At 41.4% G+C, this 18,762-nt stretch overlaps 1 protein-coding gene across 2 annotated transcripts in view; it reads left to right on the forward strand.

Annotated features, from left to right (window-relative positions):
- Nucleotides 1-2,679: 2,679 nt before the first annotated feature.
- Nucleotides 2,680-18,762, forward strand: part of ASB18 (ankyrin repeat and SOCS box containing 18) — a 64,262-nt gene continuing 48,179 nt past the window's right edge. The window contains exon 1 of one of the 2 annotated variants that reach the window (XM_074189804.1): nucleotides 2,680-2,975. In XM_074189804.1, coding sequence (XP_074045905.1) covers nucleotides 2,771-2,975 — 205 coding nt within the window. In that variant the 5' untranslated portion in view covers nucleotides 2,680-2,770. The remainder of the gene's footprint in view (nucleotides 2,976-18,762) is intronic. The other variant, XM_074189802.1, reaches the window with a different exon arrangement.

Below are 18,762 nucleotides of genomic sequence, written 5' to 3' on the forward strand. Positions count from 1 at the left end.
GAGAATCCATAACCCAGTTGCCACCTTCAACACAATGCCTTTCTTGATACCATTCCCTGACTCAGTTATTGGTGTTATCTCCTTGAAATTATTTTATTTAATGTGGTATATATTTTCTAAAGCCACAGGAGAAAATTCTGAATTTGGATTCAGAGGACCTGAATTCAAATTTGGATCACTATTTATTCCCCTATTTTGTTTTAGTCTCTCTAGATTTGTTTCCTTATATGTGATTGGACACGTAGGGATCTTAGGAGATAGAGCACCTGGCCTGAGTCAGAAAGCTGTAAGTTCAAATGTAATCTTAGATATTAACTAGCTATGAGATCCTGGTTAAGTTATTTAACTTCTGCCTCCTGTCTCAGTTTTTTCATCTGTAAAATAAGCTGAAGAAGGAAATGGCAAAACACTCCAATATCCACTGGCAATAAAAACTCAGATGGGGTCACAGAGTCAGACGTGACTGAACAGCAATGTTCATCATTTGCCAAACAGAAGAGTGGAGCAGATGACCTCCGAGGTCCCTTCCAACTTCGAGTTTTGCCACTTAACCTCTCTGGTTTTCAGGTTCCTTATGATCCCACATTCTATTCTCCAAGTAGAACAGAAATTTCCCGAAGAGAAAGAGGTATTTGGCCTATTATCTGTGTTTCCCATCAACCCATATAGTCTCAAAAGATCCTTCTGCAAATTCCCAAATGAGACTAAGATGAACCAAAGAGAAAGGAAATCTTTTACACCTTGCATCTAAATGTCTATATGGAGTGGAGAGTAGCATCAGTCAACTCCAATTCAGGTTTGTGGATAAATCCAGAAAAGACTGTGCTAGAAAAAGTTGAGGGAAAGCATTGGAAAGGAGTCTTGGCCATTGAGCTCTTCTGACCGTGGACACCTCTAGTATCAGGGCTTCTCAACCACCTTTGATGTCCACCTTTCATCTAATTCTCACCTATGACTCCAAAAAGCTGTAGCACACATGGCAGCCACACCCTGGTAAAAACCAGATGGGCAAAACTAGGTTGAAGGTCATTGATGGGTCTCAACCCCATCAATGGGTTAGGGAATGTCTACCCCCAAGCATGTGAAGACATTCTCTGGTGGAATGGATGGACAAGAACAATTTGTTCCAACAGCTATGAAAACAGCCGAAGCAGGCTTAGAGTGCTTAGATCTTGCTCAGACAATGAAGACACCAAGGTCATCCACTGCATCCTGGGCAGTTGCCTGCTCTCCTGATGTTTGTCCTGCCTCCAGACTTTGATGACTCTGGAAAAGGGGCTGAGGCTGACTTTGTGCAACTCAGTCTCACTTAAATCTAATTCATGTATGAGTCAAGCTATCACCCTGTGATGTCACTGGTTCTCTTCAAAAATAAAAGATGAATATCAACACCTTGGACAGCTCATTACAGTCCTTAGTGGGACCCATGTACTGAGCTGAATCTACCTCATAGAGCCATGGTGGAATAGACTTTGCCATACCCTCTTCTTGTACAGGAGCGAAAAGAGCACCACAGAACTACATTCACTCTGGGCTCTGTCACTTACTGGCTTTGTGACCTTAGAGCTCTCTGAGACCGAGTTCCTGAGATGGCAGGACTGTAATAAACCTTGCCCTACTTTGCCCAGCTTACCAGACTACTATTGGAATCAAATGAGATCATGTTAACCAAGCCCTCAGTCACATCAAAACAATGGAGCTTTGTATCCCTAGCACCTAAGACAAGGGAAGCACTTCAGTGTTTATTGATTTGAAATGAACTGATCTGATCCTAAGCTTCCAGGGTGTCCAGTTTCATCTAGTTCATTAATATTCACATTTTTGAAAACCCCAGGGACTGTCTATTTTCAGTTGTGGGTTATCTCCAGAGAGTTATGATTGGACAGGACATTCCCTGGATCTGTCCCAGACACATTCTCAAACTAAGCTGCAAGACCCAGAATCACAGGCAGAGAATCTCTTTTCAACTCTATTCCTTATGCGCTAAAACTAAAGTTAAATTTAAAAAGCTACCTTTTTTAAAAATACATTGCTCCATTTTTAATAGTCTAGGACTGTGTGGGAAATTCATAGTTTAGGAATTCCCTTTAACTCATCTATAACCTAATCTTGGGCACTGTAAGGTGTTGAGTCACCTGCCAGCCAGGGCAGAACTTGAACCCAGGTCCTCCTGACTCCAATACTTGCCCCCTAGCTATTACAGCACATTATAGTTCATGACTCATTAAATACCACAATTGTTTGTTGAATGGACTTGAATTATTGTTTGATTGGGTGGAAAGATCGTCCTCTAAACTTAAAAAACTGCTGTTCTCAGGGAGTGGTTGAATAAAGGGGTTATCGGTTGTGTACGGTTTTGAAAGTTGTTCCCATACAAAACTGGACAAAAGATTTCCCCCCAATTGCCGAAAAGATTTCCATACTAAAATATAAGTCTGCAAGATAACCAAGTCATTCAGTGGCAAATCAGGAGATTTCCCATGTGCCTCCCTGCCCTTTTGTGCTCTATTCCCATAAGCACCTGCTTTCTTGAGGCCATCTTCATTGGACCTGAGCAGTAGCAAACAAGCACACTTCTCTCATTTGGGAAAGCTACCTTTCAGGGGAAGGCTGGACTTGGACCTAACCCTCCACTTATGGTAATCCGTAATTAGAGCTGAGTTGATCCTATTTATAACACCCTTCCTCCCCCACCACACACTCTCACTGACAGCTGCTTTCTCTGGCCTCAATTGAGAAGAATATTCTGCTGCAGTCTAACTTGCTAAAAATGTCCAGCTCGGACTGTCTTCCTGACTACCCGCTCCACTCCGATCTGGTGAAGAGATTAAAGTCCTCCCTGGAAGCCAGGGATGAGAAGGCAGTGTTGGATTTGATCTGTACTGAAGTGAAGCATGTGAATGCTATTATTGAACTAGCCAATGATGACTGGATGAAAGAAGCCGATGCGCCTCTGCACCCCTTGGTTCTAGTAGGTAACTGCAATGAATGGGCTGCATTTGAAAGCATGAGATGCCAAGCATGTCGGTGGCTGGCTAGCTATCACATCTGGCTCCCAATGAGGGACAAGGGAAAGGAGAGAAAGGAGAAGGGCAGGTGACTGAGGGAAGGAGAATGAATGTCGCTTGGATATCTAGTTCTCTTTTAAGAGTAACTCAGCTTGTCCCAAACAAACTTCGAAGGTGTGTAACACCTCCCTTTACTCCCTCTCACAAATGTCATTCTGGTTTCCTAAAAGCTTGGGCATTTGAGTTAGACGAGTCTTATCCCTTCTGTTCAGTGCTCAGATAATCACTGGAAGAAAAGTCCTGGTGATGCCCTTGAAGTGTTCTGAGTTGGTCTCTGTTGTGTTTGCTTTCTCAGATTCTTAGATAAAAGAATATCTCTGGTAATGAAGATGTATTTCCAGTGACATACTTGGTTTTCAGAAAATTGGTGGCAGAAGGGGATTTATAGCAAGGACAAATGGGTGTGAAAAAATGTATTGGATCTGCGGTCCATAGACATATGTTCAAATCCTGACTGTTCTTATCTGTGTGGCCCTAGACAAATCACTTACCCCCTCTGGGCTTCAGTTTCCTCCTCTATAAAATGAAAGGATTGAACTAGATAGCCTCTGAGTTCTTTCCAGCTCTAAAGTTAGGACCCTATTTTCTTGATGCATTTTAGACTATGTTCCCACTTCTACTAACCTTTAGTGGTCAGGAGATGAGGAACATTTTGGCCACATGCAACTCACAAGACCAAGGAATGAATAAGACATGGAGGGTTTGTGGTGTATCTATGGAGGGAGCACCCACACCAGCAAAATCCTTGAAATTGAGTATCTCTCATTGGACTCCTTTGAAAAATGATCAAAAGCAGGGAGAAGAATCACCAAAAAACCCTGAGCTCTTCTCAAAGACATGAAGGGGGAGCCAAAAGTACTGTGGACATGCTGCCAGTATTCTGGACCTCTCTGGTCATTCCTTCTGTGCTGATTGATTACACAATCAATCAACTGACTTGCACTTATCAAAGGTCCATACAGTGCCACTCATGGTGTTACATGTTCTGGGAATACAAAGACAAGAACAGGAGTTCCAGCCCTAAGGTTGTTTACATTGGATTGGAAGAGATAGCATGAGCTTGAAATGAGCTAAACAAAACATATATGAGTTAATATGGCAGCCCAACTGTGATGTTGCTGATTTATGAGGCTCCATCAAGGAGGCATACAAGCATCCTCTCCATGGAACTTTTGTGGGTGTCCAACCTATGAGTTTATCACAAACGACCCACCCAATGAGATGGGGCTCTTCCTTTCAAGTATATTACGGGAGCTAACAATAATAGATCATATAGTAACTAATAAATCATATATAATAATATAATAATTATATAATATTATATAATAGAGCCAACTAATAAAGACTAACAGATCTATGGGGCTGTTGATTGGTTATCCTTCCCTTCCATGACCCATTCATCTTCTTTGCTGGGTTTGCAATACTTTGATGCCATTTTGCCTGTTTGAGCTAAGGTATTGCCTTCTAACACTCACCTCACATATTTCCATCACCTTTCAGGCAAACCTCTGCTTCAATCCTTTGGAACCTCATTCCATTCTTCAGTCATGCAACATCACTAGAAGCCGATAAAGGTTAGGACCTTTATCTCGGAGAGAATCTTGGAGGGAACATTAAAAGTATTGCCCCATTTCCCAAAGGCAATATAGCCAGTTTCTGTTCTTCTGTGAAATTCTGGGCCTGGTTCATTTTCTCTTTGTAGAATCTGTCCAAGTTTATAGACCCAGATTAGGCGTGTGTATGGCTACATATGGGAAATAAGTATGACTCATGCACTAAGTGTTTTTTCTGCAATATAAACAAAGAGCAGCATAACGAATTCTAAACATGGCCATTTCTTGAAGGGCCAGAGCTGATAGGAAACTTAGAGGTCATCTACTCATAGAGTCAGGGTGTTTTCCACCTACCAAAAAAAGGATTTGCTTGACTATTTCAAACTCCTCTTTTTACAAAGGTGGAAATTGAGGATCAGAGGGTTTACATGGCTTGGAATCATAGGATTACAGATTTAGACTGGGAAATAAACTTAGAGGCCATTGAATCCAATCTCATCACTTCACAGATCATGAAATTAAGACACAGATCACTTCAGTGATTTTCCTGGAATCACAAAACTAGCAAATCTTTGAAGCCAAATCTGAACTCAGGTCTTCTTGATTCCAGGTCCAGAATTCTAACCACTATACCACCTAGCTGCCCACTTGCCTAGATGGGAAATAAAAGATCAGAAATAGAAAGGACAGGAGATGAATGTTGAAAGACCCAAGAAAGAGAAAGGAAAACAGGTAAAAGGTAAATGGTAAAAGAAGATTCATTGAGGCCCCAAGACAGTTGACCAAGAGCTAGGGCTAATCATTGCCTGGGAGGAGATAATTTCCCTTCCAGGAGGAGCCCAAATCATCAGGACAGGGCCATAGGAATGAATGTTTGTATAAATAAATGGGGCAAAAGAGGGAGTCACTGGAAAGTTAAGGGATTATTCTATTAGCAGCCCCAAGCTTTTTTTCATCAGAGAAGACTCTAAACCACAGGCAGGTACTATGAGGCTGGAGAACTAGAAGACCCTAGGGATAGGGGGAACTCATTGGTAGAGATGAATTATAACAATTTTTTATTTGAGATCTTTATGTGATGACTGCATTGTCTAAAGTAGAATAAAGGCTGTCCTATATCTATAATATGCATTGTTGCTCTGAGTGCTTGTATAGGCAGGTCCTAGATATTCTTTTACACACATCTGTGGAGACCTCAGTGTGCTGCAATAGTCTATAATAGCCAGGTTATATCTGATCTGAGATGTTCCAGAGGGTCCTTGGGGGAAGGGGTGAAGAACATCTATAAGAGAGGTATAATTTGGATTCTCCCCCTAGGCACCTGACAAGACAGGACATGTTTCATGTTAAGTCCAGATGTTAGAAAACAGATATATGCATATACACATGCATCTATATATATATATATATATATATATATATATATATATATAATATATTTATGTATATATATAGAGAGAGAGAGCTATTTCGTTACATGTATCTTCTGTGTCTAAGTGGCCAGGTCTGTTTCCAGAGTTTCAGACCATGAACTATTAGATTACAGTGATTAAAATTCCTTGTACAGAATGTAGTACAACATTATGCATCCCTGGTTACGGTCAACAGTTGTTCAGTTGTTTCAGTTTCATCCAACTCTCTATGATCCCATTTGGGATTTTCTTAACAAAGATACTGTAGTACCCCTTCTAATAGTGATAGAATTCATAAGATGAACAAAAATCAAGTCTATGAAAACTAACCAGACATCGTTAGTCAGAACCAAATAGTGGGCAGAAATGTCCCAGTCAGAATAATACAGACCATTGGTCAAAGTCTTCCATTATATATTGAGATATAGAGATCGTATTCATATGAGTTTATCTGCTGGTCCCTTGTAATTGAATTTCAAATTCTTGTTGCTGGTTCCATCTTTTCCAAACTCCAAGATTCATACTTCCTATCATCTATCAGAAATTTATATTATACACTTTGCTGTTCCAAAGACAACTTAACTTACCATTGTTGGTCCAAGATGAGTTTTCGCTTTGCACCTTCCCCATCTCTGACAATTCTCCCAATTATGATTCTCCCAGTATTCAAAATCCAGCTCTTAAGATCATCTTCTCCTTCTCCTTCCTTGCTTCCCAAATCCAATCCATCATTAAGCACTGTGACACAATTTGAGAATAGTGAACACATTGAGTAACATCTGGGACCCAAAATGATCTGGACTGGTTAGAAGATTAACCTGAAATTAATAAGATGAAATGTGATGGGATAAATATAAAGTCTTATACTTGGGTTCAAAAAATTGATTTCCTAAGGACAAGATGGAGAACATATGGCTAGAGAGAGGTTAATCTGAAAAAAGTATCAGGAGGTTTTGATAAATTAAAAGTTCAATATCAATCAACAATGTGGTTCAACAGCTAAAAGAAAGGGAACAGTGTATAATCTGTAGATAAGTTCTTATCTTGGGTGGGGAGAAAGGGAAGGGAGGGAGAGAATTTGGAACTCATAATTTTTGAAAATGAAGCTTATAGTTTGTTTTTACATGTAATCTGAAAAAAACAAAAATATTCATATAAAAAAGAAGAATGTGGATACAGAGCACATTAAAAGAGGAATAGTGTTCAATAGGGAGGGGTCAGTCCTGAACCTAAATTTATCCTATTTTGACATGATCTAAATTCAGTTCTGAGGGGTATTGCATCTTTAGGAAGAACAATTTTTGGAAGCCCTAGTCTGGAGAGTCTGGAGAACCTTCACACTGGGGCATAAAAGGCATCATTGGGGAACTTTAAAACTTGAGCCAGAAAAAAAGACACTAGAAGACATGAGAAGTTTCACCAAGGATCATCATGAAAATATCTGGAAAGGGCATTAGGGTCATTCTACTTGGCTCCAGCAGACAAGGGAAAAAAGATGCAAAAAAACAGATTTAGTCAACATAAGAAAACTTCCTAAGAATGGAAGTTATCCAATAGTGAGATGGACTATGCCTAGCAAGGTACTGAGCTCCCATCCCAGTGGAAATCTTCAAACAAAGGTCATAGGATAACATAGTCAGCATTTTGGAGAGGTAACTCCTGTTTAGCTATGGAAGGAAGGAAGGAAGGAAGGAAGGAAGGAAGGAAGGAAGGAAGGAAGGAAGGAAGGAAGGAAGGAAAGAAAGAAGGAAAAGAGGGAGCAAAGAAAAAGAAATTCTAGAGAAAGGTGTTATTGCTCACATACTAGCTATTTGGTAATAAACAATGACTTATCCTTTTTAAACTTCAATTTTCTATAAAATCGAGAAATTGATACTACTCCAACTACCTCGTGAGGCAAGTAAACTCTGAAGCACCATAGGAATAAGAGAGCTTATTATTATTATTATTATTATTATTATTATTACTATTATTTTTACTATTACTATCATTATTATTATTTCTTCCATTGAAAGAAATGATTATTTCCATATTTTGGTTCATCCAAGTCTGTATTTCCAAGTTGAGGATAGTCCATTTCCTTCCTTTCTTTTTTTGGAATGATGGGAGCCAGAAGAAAATCCTAGATAAGAGGAAGAGAGATTGAGCTAGGCCATTCCCCTACCCCTCCTCCCATACTCCCATAATCAGAGGACATATGAGACAACTGATTACTAATTGCCATTATTAAGGGTGACAGCATTCCATGATTTCATGGCTGCTCTGTTATAAGAAAGTCAATATGGCACTTGAATTCCTGATTGAAATAGGAATTAAAGTGCCTGAAGTTGTGTTTGGAGTCATTGAAGCTACACACCCAGAAGCAAGTGAAGAAATGATAATGGAGGGTTTTTTTATTAAAAATTTCCTCACTGCCAAGAGAGTCAGAGAGGAGGAGCTTATAAACCACACTTGGTTCCTCCTCTCAAAGGGCAGAGGGGCTGACCTCTGGCTCTAGAAGCAGAAGACCTAGCTTGGAATACTGGTTCTGCCTCTGACTTCGGGCATGTTACTGAAATCACCTGGATCGCAGTTTTCTCATTTGAAAAATGAGTTTAGAGCAGAGGATCTCTTTTCTCCTTTCCAGCTTCATGTTCCTAAGACCTTTAAGCCACTCACATGTAAGTTTCTGCCCCGAGACACCAGGTTGTAATCCATCAATTCTCACCTCAGCATACCAGAGCCAGGCATTCCCTCCATTTCCAGGCCATCTCCACATCACACCCTGCTTCCCTCCCTCTTTCCCAGCTCCCCTTGATGTGCTCCTCAAGGGTTTGATGCTGCCATTGTCTTGCTTTTATTTGTCACACACACACACACACACACACACAACAACAACAACAACGTCCCACAGTACCTGACAAAGAGCAAATGCTTAAATAATCTGTTTATCTATCTATCTCGGTCTATCAATCTATCTATCTATCGAGGGGATTAAAAGAAATTATTTCAGGCCCCCTCTAACTCTTAGAATTTAGAAGTTCATGACTTAATTTGGCCTCAGTTTCCTTCCCTATAAAATGAGGGGATTGAAATAGATTATTCCTAAATTCCCTTTGCTTTATTTTATATGAAGACACCCCCCCCAAAAGAGGTAACAGGAAAGAGCATGGGACCTGGGTGCCGGCATTCAGAGCTGGGTGGCTGCTCAAAGCCCTCCCCCTTCTTCATCTCTAAAATGGGGCTAAGGATGCTTGGACGGTCTCCTTTGCAGAGCTATTATGGAAAACACTTTCTAATAGTAACAGTCCTGTAGAAATAGGAGTCGTTCATATTATCCACAGAAGAGATTGGTCCTAGGTTTCTCAGTTGCATTAGACTGGAGTAATCATTAGCTAGCTACTTCTGGGACATGTGGCAGCCTCTTGGGCAGGGCTGGTAAACTGAGGTACATCTCCTGAAGAAAGGAAGCATACCTTGTGACATTATGAAGTTGAAGCTAATGAAAGGGAGGGAAGAGACAAGCTGAAGGTACAGGCCAGGGAGGAAAGAACATATGCAGAAAAGCAGTAGTCACCTCCAAATGCTCTACCTGAGGGCAAAGTGCAAGTTACTCTATCCCATTGCAACTCTGGTAATAACCAGGGCCTTCTTTAGCGTTCATATGGCAGACCTGTCAAAATATCCATATACACTAGTGAGTCTTATGGGGCAAACCACCTAAGAGGCAGTATGGAATGATGGGAAAAGCACTGGACAGGGCAGTTAGGTGGTACAGTGGATAAAGCACTGGCCCTGGAATCAGGAGCACCTGAGTTCAAATCCAGGCTAAGGCACTTCATAACTACCTAGCTGTGTGGGCAAGTCACTTAACCCCATTGCCTTACAAAAAAAGAAGAAAAAGAAAAAGCACTGGACATGGAGTCAGAAAAGAACCAGGTGTGAATCCCGCTACTTTCTAATTGTATAGCCAAGTAAAATCCTTTCTGAGCTTCAGTTTCCTTGTCTTTAAAAAGGTGTCAAGAGTTGTGATGTGAATGTCACAGGAATATTGTGGGTAAAGTCCAGAGGCAAGGGATACTGCTAATTTAAGCAAGATTGTAAGCTCCTTGAGGGTAAGACTTGTATATTTTGGGGCCTAGTGTGCATGTCCAGGATGGAGATGGATAATGATTCAGTATAGGCCACTGAGAAGGAGTCATTGGAAAGGAAGGAGAAGTGAGATGCAAGAGTGACCAGGAGAAAGAGAAGAATTTGAATTCCATTCAATGCCAACTGAATGACCCATGATATCCATACCTACAAAGAGTTCAAAGCAAAGGAAGACTGAAGGCAAGCCATGGAACTATTGGGGTCCAGATTGCAACGTAGCAAAAAGTGGTGGCCCTTAGAGGAGTGTAGATAATGGTTGTCAGTAGGGCAGGATCAAGTGAAGGTTTATTAATAATAGGGAAGATCTAGATATAGGCAAACCTTATTTTATTGAGCTTTTCTTTGTTGTGCTTTGCAAATATTATGGGTTTCATTTCTCTTTTTTTTACAAATTGAAGCTCTGTGGTCACCCTATGTTGGACAAATCTATGAGTGCCATTCTTCCAATAGCAGGGGCTCACATCATGTCTCTTGTCACATTTTGGTAATTTTCACAATATTTCAAACTTTTCATTCTTATTACTTGTGTTGTGGTGATCCAAGATCAATAATCTTTGATGTTAATACTATAATTCTTTTGGGGTGCCATGAACTCCTCCCACAAAAGATGGTGAATTTAATTAATAAATGTTGTGTCTCTTCTGACTGCTCCACTGACTAGCCATTCCCCTTCTTGTTCCTTCTCCTCAGGCCTCCCTATTCCCTGAGGCATAACTATATTGAAATTAGGTCAATTAATAACCCTCCAATGACTTCTGAGTTTTCAAGTGAAAGAAAGAGTCAATTGATGGGGCCAACTTCATTGCTGTCTTATTTTAAGAAATTCCCACAGTGGCGGCTAGGTGGCACAGTGGACAGAGCACCAACCCTGGAGTCAGGAGTACCTGAGTTCAAATCCAACCTCAGACACTTAATAATTACCTAGCTGTGTGACCTTGGGAAGCCACTTAACCCCATTGCCTTGCAAAAACCTTAAAAAAAAGAAAAAAAGAAATTGTCGCAGTCATAGCAGCCTTCATCAACCACCAACCTGAGCCATCAACATCAAAGCCAGATACTCCACCAACAAAAGATTATGACTCACTGAAGGTTCAGATATTCATTGGTTTTTCCGCTAAAAAGTATTCTTAATTAAGATATATGCAGTTTAAATGTAATACTATTGCACACTAAATATATTATAATATGGTGTAAACATAACTTTAATATGCCCTAAAAAAAAAACAAAAATAATCACGTGATTCACCTTTTTGTGGTGGTCTGGAATCAAAAGACTATCTAGGAGGTCTGCCTTTATAGGAAGCAGGAAAGGAGTCAGTAAAAGAAAAGATATTAATGTTATAAAAAAGTAGGGGCGGCTAGGTGGCGCAGTGGATAAAGCACCAGCCCTGGAGTCAGGTGTACCTGGGTTCAAATCTGGTCTCAGACACTTGATAATTACCTAGCTGTGTGGCCTTGGGCAAGCCACTTAACCTCATTTGCCTTGTAAAAAAAGACATGGATTATTATGTGTCAAACTCCCAGAGAAGGCTGGAAAGTATGAGATCAAGGAAAGTAGAGACGTTGATCTTGGTAAAAGGATGGATCACTTCTCCCTTTGAGACTGGAGGAAAAGGGGAGAAAGAGTCAGAGAGACAGAGACAGATAGGGGAGAAAGAGAAAGAGAGGGAGGCAGGAAGAAAGAGAGAGGGAGAGGGAGAAGAAAGAGAAAGAAAGAGAGGGAAAAGTGAAAGAGAGAAAAGGAGAGGGAGAAAGAGAGAGGGGAAGAAAGAGAAATAGAAAGAAAGAGGAGAAAAAGGAGAATTTGAGGAGGGAAAAAGAGAGCAAAAAGGAAGAGAGAGAGAGAGAGAGAGAGAGAGAGAGAGAGAGAGAGAGAGAGAGAGAGAGAGAAAGAGAGAGCATAAGTGAAGATGTTCTAAGGATTCCAGATAAAGAATTGGAGAAAGGGGAAAAGACAAGCAATGACAGTCATCTGAAGTCTTTGAATGGGAGAGTGACCTTGTCTGATAGGAAAATTAGAAAAAGAGGATATGTGCAGCTCTGTGGAAGACAGGGTGGAAGGGGAAAGGCTAGAGGCTGCTGGAATAGCCTAGATGACAGGTGATGGGGGTCAAAGCCAGAATGATGGCCACGCGAGTAAGGAGAAATGAACAGATAAAAGTTACATTGGTGTGGAGGTAGATTGGACAAATCAAAGAAGCAATGCTAAGATTTAATCTATCTGCACTGTCTCATATAACCCTCAAAATACCCTGTTAGGTGAATATTGTCATTCTCCCCACCTTACAGATGAGAAAACTGAGAGCAAGAGAAGTTAAGCTGTTTGCCCAGTCCACATGTTAATAAGTGACTAAGAGGCAGGATTTGAATTCAGTTCCTCTTAGTTCCAGGAGAGTCTAGAATTGTGAACCACATTGAGCAGAAGGATCGTGAGACCTTAATTATAGGCAGGAAAGCTTGAAGGGGGAAAAGAGAAGAGAGACTGAATACCACTTTCAACATGGTGAGTTTGAGGTAATACAAATGGAGGCATCCAATAGATAGTGGATGAGAAAGGAATGGAGCTCATTATTAAGTTTTACTGTGTACCAGGTCCTTGCTAAGCCTTTTCTACATGACCTCATTAGCTCTTCATAGTAGCCCTGAAGGGTGGGGTGCCCTCAACTGCTAATGCCCCTCCCAATTACTTCATATCTACTTTATATATATTTTGTATCTATTTATTCATATAAATTCTGATTTCTTCCAAAAAATGGAATCTCCTTGAGGCCAAGTTTGTTTTGTCATTGTATCCAAAGTGATTGGTGCATAATAAATGGCACTCACTAATAATAATAATAATAATAAAGTGTTGTCCTTCATTTTGAAGAAAATCATGCCATCAGGAGGTGATGCCATGACAAGCACATGAATTGGACTTGAGTGAGCAGTTATTATGCTGTCACCAGTCTCACTTTGTCCTCCATTGCCATCTGGGTCCAGAGGACAGATAAGAATCAAGATGACTGGAAATGGTCCTGGATGTGAGACAGTCAGGATAAGCTGACTTGTCCAAGGTCACACGAGGTCACACAAGCATCTGAGGCTGGATTTGAACTCATCTTCCTGACTCCAAGGTCAGTGCACCACCTGGCTGGCATTCACTAAATGCTGACTGACTGACTGACTGTCTGACTGACTAGGGTTCCCCTCCCACGCTTCCTTTTACTTTTTATATTGTATATATATATATATATATATATATATGTATGTATATATATATGTATGTATGTATATATATATATATATACACTCACACAAATTGTTTTTCTCCTAAAGTTCCTTCGGAGCTGTTGCATTAATGTCTTTATCTTCCTAATGGCTCAGAGAGTTCCTGGCACCTAATAAGTGTTTAATAAATGCTTATGAATGAAAGAATTAGTCTGAGTGAGGGTGCTTCTGTGGAAACGTTTGCAGAAACAGAACTGAGCCAACAAGACTTGAAATTACCTGTTTGTCATTTCCTTAGATGTTGTTAGCCTTGTTGTTGGGATCTGTGGTCTTCCTGAAGCTCATCCTGCACACTGGGGTTATTAATATATCTATATATCTATAGAGATAGAGATAGAGATAGAGAGAGATAGAGAGAGAGAGAGAGAGAGAGAGAGAGAGAGAGAGAGAGAGAGAGAGAGAGATGGAGGTGCTCTACCTACTGTACCATAGATAGAGCATCAGCCCTAGTGGCAGGAGGACCAGAGTTCAAATATAACCTCAGACACTTAATAATCGCCTAGCTATGTTACCTTGGGTAAGTCACTTAACCCCATTGCCTTGCAAAAAAATACTGAGGAGTGGGCAGTGGAGAAAGAAGTTAAGGAGAGGAGTTTGCTCCGGTAAAAAGAATGTTCAATCTGTGGTCAATATTGACTCTACTACTTCTAAACTTTGGGACTTCCAAAAAGAAGCCAGTTCTCTGAGCCTTAGCTTGCACTTCTAAAGAATCAGGAGTCTGGGTTAGGAGATCTCTAAGGTCCTTTCCAGTTCAATGTGGCCATAGATTTAGAGCTAGAAGGGTCCTCCACCATCATTTCCTGCCACCTCCTCCTTTCCTAAAGGAAACACCCCAGGTCCAGGGGCACTTCCTGGAAGTAACAAGGGTTAGGGGTGGGATTAAACCTTTCTCTCCAAATTTGTTATGAGAGGAGTAAGTGATAAAGATGGCAGCCTTGTGTGTCCTCCCAGCCCCCCACCACTGCTCTCTGGGTTGGAAGCCCCCTCTCTAGAAGAGGATTGGGGGTCGGGAGACCCTGCTCTGAGCTCAAGGAAATTAGAGGCTCCTAAGTGCTTATAAATCAGCCTCTAATGACAGCAGCCCAGCACCAGCCTGAGCACTGCCCTTATTACCGTGATTCACAAGCCAGGAAAAGCTCGGAAATTATGCAGGAATTATTGTCCCATCTCCTTAATTAACGCTGATTGCGGAATTCTTGCTCAAGTCCTTGCGAGCAGACTCAATTATGCGCCGCCTGAACTGATTTGCCCAGATCAAGTGGGATTTATTAGGAATACACTTCCCAGCAATAACAGCAGATTACCTTTGAATATCGTTCATTCATTTAGGGAGAAAATGGTGCCAGGCAAAGAACTGGCTGGAGGGACCCAAAAGGGTCTTCCAAGTCCCAGCCTCATGGGATTCATTTGTTGGGGCATTTCTGGAAGGATGCATTGGGTCTATGAATAAGGAACTGGGCGTGGGGTGACATGGGGTGGTGTGGGATGGCTACCTCAGTCCAGCGTCTGTAGTTGGGCTGGACCAACCTGCTGGGGTTGAATTGTCCCTCTCTGCCCCAGTCAGCTGTGGGGGCCAAATCAGCATATTAGAGTGCAGGCTAATGAAGGGGTAATGAAGCTGGTGATCCACTTCTGTTGGCAACATTCCCTCAACCCGAGGGCTGCTTCAGTCCTTCCAGTCATTTCTGCCACCCAGATCCCAGTGTTCCAGGATCGGGCTTGGTGGCTTCTCCTGCAACATGCATCCTCTCCTCAACATCATTGACAGTCATCCAGGCCTGCTTGGAGACCTGCAGGGAGGGAGCTCGGCACTTCCACAGGCAGCCCACCTTCCAGACCCCCAGGATAGCTTTGGATTAGGAAGATTTTTCTGGACATGAGCCCAAACTGACCCCTTAGTGAACTGCCTCTTGTTTTTATTGGTGAAAAATTGAGGTGGAGAACAGCACCCTTCCTAACCCTGTGGCTGACCCAAAGTTGGGGAGGAATGATGAAACGCTGGATGATGGCATAAGGATACATAAGCAAAAAACCATCATTGGTTAGAATCTTGCGTTGAAACTGAAAAAATGAAGTTTTAAATGGATCAAAATGTCTCAGTAAAATGGATTCAAAATTCAACTTAAGCACCACATGGAGGTGTGCCTTGAGAGCAATATGAAAAAGATCTGAAGGTTTTAGTGAGCTTCAAGCTGAAAATTTGTCAACAGTATAATGGGGAGGACAAGAAGCCTAATGCAGCTGGCAATTACTTAAGAGAATATTGTCCACATTAACAACAATGTTATGAGATGAGCAACCATGAAGGACCCTCTCAGCAGGTCTGAGATCAAGGACCTCTGATGGAAAAAACACATCCAGAGGAAAAAACAGTGTAGCCTGAATGCAGAGCAAAGCATCCTATGCTCACTTTTTTTAACTTCTCTTTGTGTTTATTCTTTCCTTCTCATGGATTTTTCCCTTAGTTCTAATTCCTTTTCCACATTTTGACTAATATGTAAATATGTTCATCATGATGGTGCATGTTCAACTTGTAACGGATTGTCCACTGCCGTGGGGAAAGAAGGAAGGGTGGTGAGAAAATGTGGAACTCAAAAACTTGCAAAAGGATGAATGTGGAAAATGACCTTTGCATATAATTGGAAAAAAATAAAATTTAAGAGAGAATGAGAGCGAAAGGGAGGAGAGGGAGAGAGGAGAGGAGGAGAGAAAGAAAGACAGACAGAGAGAGAGAGAGAGAGAGAGAGAGAGAGAGAGAGAGAGAGAGAGAGAGAGAGAGAGAGAGAGAGAGAAGGAGAGTGAGGAAGGGAAAAATACTTCTGCACCATGTCCTGGTCTAAGTCAGCTCCTGAAGAGAAGGGAGGTGTTCCTTTTTTGTGTATCCTTGGATCTTAGCTCAGGGCTGGAGCCACAGTAGGTTCTTATTTGATTAATTGATTCCTATCAATTGAGATTGAGAGTTGTAGGGGACATTATCTAGTTTTCTAGTCTTCTTGATGAGTCATTTCAGTCCTACTGAACTCTCCATGACCCCTTTTGGGGTTTTCTTGGCAAAGATACTGGAGGGGTTTGCTATTTCATATTCCAACTCTTTTTACAGTTGAAAAAACTGAGTCAGACAGAATTAAGTGACTTGCTCAGAGTCACACAACCAATAAGGTTGTATTTGAACTCAGGTCTTCCGTCTCCATGCCTGGTATTCTGTGTACTATAATACCCCTAGATGCCTAATCTTATAATTAATTCTATTTTATAAGGAAAAGTGAAACTCAGAGCAGTTAAAGGACTTAGTCAAGGTTGACAAAGCCTGGACCTGAACCTGGGTCCTCTCACACCCAATTCAGCTTTCTACAGTACCACGGTGAGCTTGGCAAATACTGAAAAGCTCTTTGTCCATTATGAAGAACTGCAGCAGTGAACATCATCATGACTGGTGCTAAGAGACATGAGTGCAGAGGGGCAGATCCTCATATCCTCCAAGTCTCTGTGGTCTGGTTAATGTGGTTAGGCCATGTACCTGGGCAGACTGCAACCCCTTTACAGCTAGAAATTATTCTTTGAAAGGTGCCAGGGCTGCATATTTCATCCCCCTGTGACCAGCCTGGAGATGACCCTACATAAAATCTATTTCTCAAAGCCTTCCAACCAAGAGGGCCCCACCATGGCCTGTGCAACTCTGGTTTGCCTAGAGGCCTCAGGCAGTGTGGATGGAGGACTGTAGCACAGATGACCATCAGTGGGCATCCTAAATAGAGCCACTGGTGTTTTCATTTTCAATGGTGGGAAGACCTCCTTTGGGCACACATCTCCTGCAGAGGTGACCTATGGTACCACTTGAGGCAGTGTAGACAGGAGAGTGGTAAAGATGCTAAGATGCTCAGGTTTGAGCATTAAGCTTTGTCTATATTGAGGACCTCAAAAGCTACAGGACCAGAGGGTGTGTGTGTATGTGTGGCATCGCATACTCTGCCACGGGATGCCAATGAGTTCTCCTAGTAATGTGAAATCAGAGCAGACAATCTAAGTCATTATTAATAGATTCACTTGATCGAAAGAAGTAAAACGTTTTAATGTTCTGTTAAATGAGGTGTGAGGCACAAACATTGGTATTCAGGAAGAAGGTTAAGATACTTTCATATCTTAGAGATTAATGTGTAGATGACTAGTACTGCAGTGGCTCTGTGTTTGTGTGTGTGTGTGTGTGTGTGTGTGTGTGTGTGGCTTCTGTTTGCATGTGTGGGTGTGAATCTACATATATCCTATATGTGTGTTTACATGTGCCCATTTGATTCTCGTGTGGATTGTTGTAGATGTATTTCTGTGTCTATTTGTGTAAGTTTTAAGTGCCAATGTTTCCATATATTTGCCTTCTTAACGTGGGCGTATTAATAGGTTTTGGGTGCATGTGATTCATGCAGATGTGTTTGTGTATTTGATTTAGAACTCTATGATTATCCATTGAATTGTATTTTCTGTGTTTGTTCATATTAATGAGTATGTCATAAGTGTGATGTGTTTGTGTGTGTATGTTTCCATCTTTTGTTTTATATGTGTTGTTACATGTGGATATTTTGCACCCTTGTGTTAGTGTGTGTTTTGTTTAGGTGTGATCGCTGTCTGGTCTATATTATGTGATTATATGTTGTATTTATTGTTTCATGTGTATTTGATGGCGTGTTCCTACATCATGCTGTTTGTCTGTTGTGTTTATGTTTATGATTATATATTTGTGTAAATGTTTAAATCATTCTGTATGTGTCTGGGGGCAGATTGTTATGGGTGCGCGGTTGTGATTATCAGTGTGTGTGATTAGCCATGGATGTCCTATGATTGCCTGCTACTCACTCAAAAATCAAGAACTTTTTCTTTAGAAATGGAAAAGAGTGGCGACTAGGTGGCACAGTGGATAGAGTACCAGCCCTGGAGTCAGGAGGACCTGAGTTCAAATCCAGTCTCAGATACTTAATAATGACCTAGCTGTGTGGCCTTGGGCAAGTCACTTAACCCCATTTGCTTTGCAAAAAAAAACTAAGAAGAATTGAAAAGAGGCAGAAAATATAAAGAAGAGAGCAGAAGTGTGGAAGGGACAAAGGAAGCCCACCAGAAAACTGGGATTATAGGAAGAATTTATGCCAATCATCTCATAGTCCAAGAAGATCACTCCAGTCAAGTTTCTAGTTTCCAACTCCTCCTAGGAACAAAGCCTACTGCAAAGTGCGTGCCCAGGGTCCCTAAAGGCAAAGAACCACCTTGGGGTCATGAAGCGTCCAACTCCACCTGGTCACCCGCACGGAGAGGGACTCTCTGGTTGGTCTCTGGAAGCAACAT

Source organism: Macrotis lagotis, chromosome 5, assembly GCF_037893015.1.
Source record: "Macrotis lagotis isolate mMagLag1 chromosome 5, bilby.v1.9.chrom.fasta, whole genome shotgun sequence".
Lineage (NCBI taxonomy): Eukaryota > Metazoa > Chordata > Mammalia > Peramelemorphia > Peramelidae > Macrotis > Macrotis lagotis.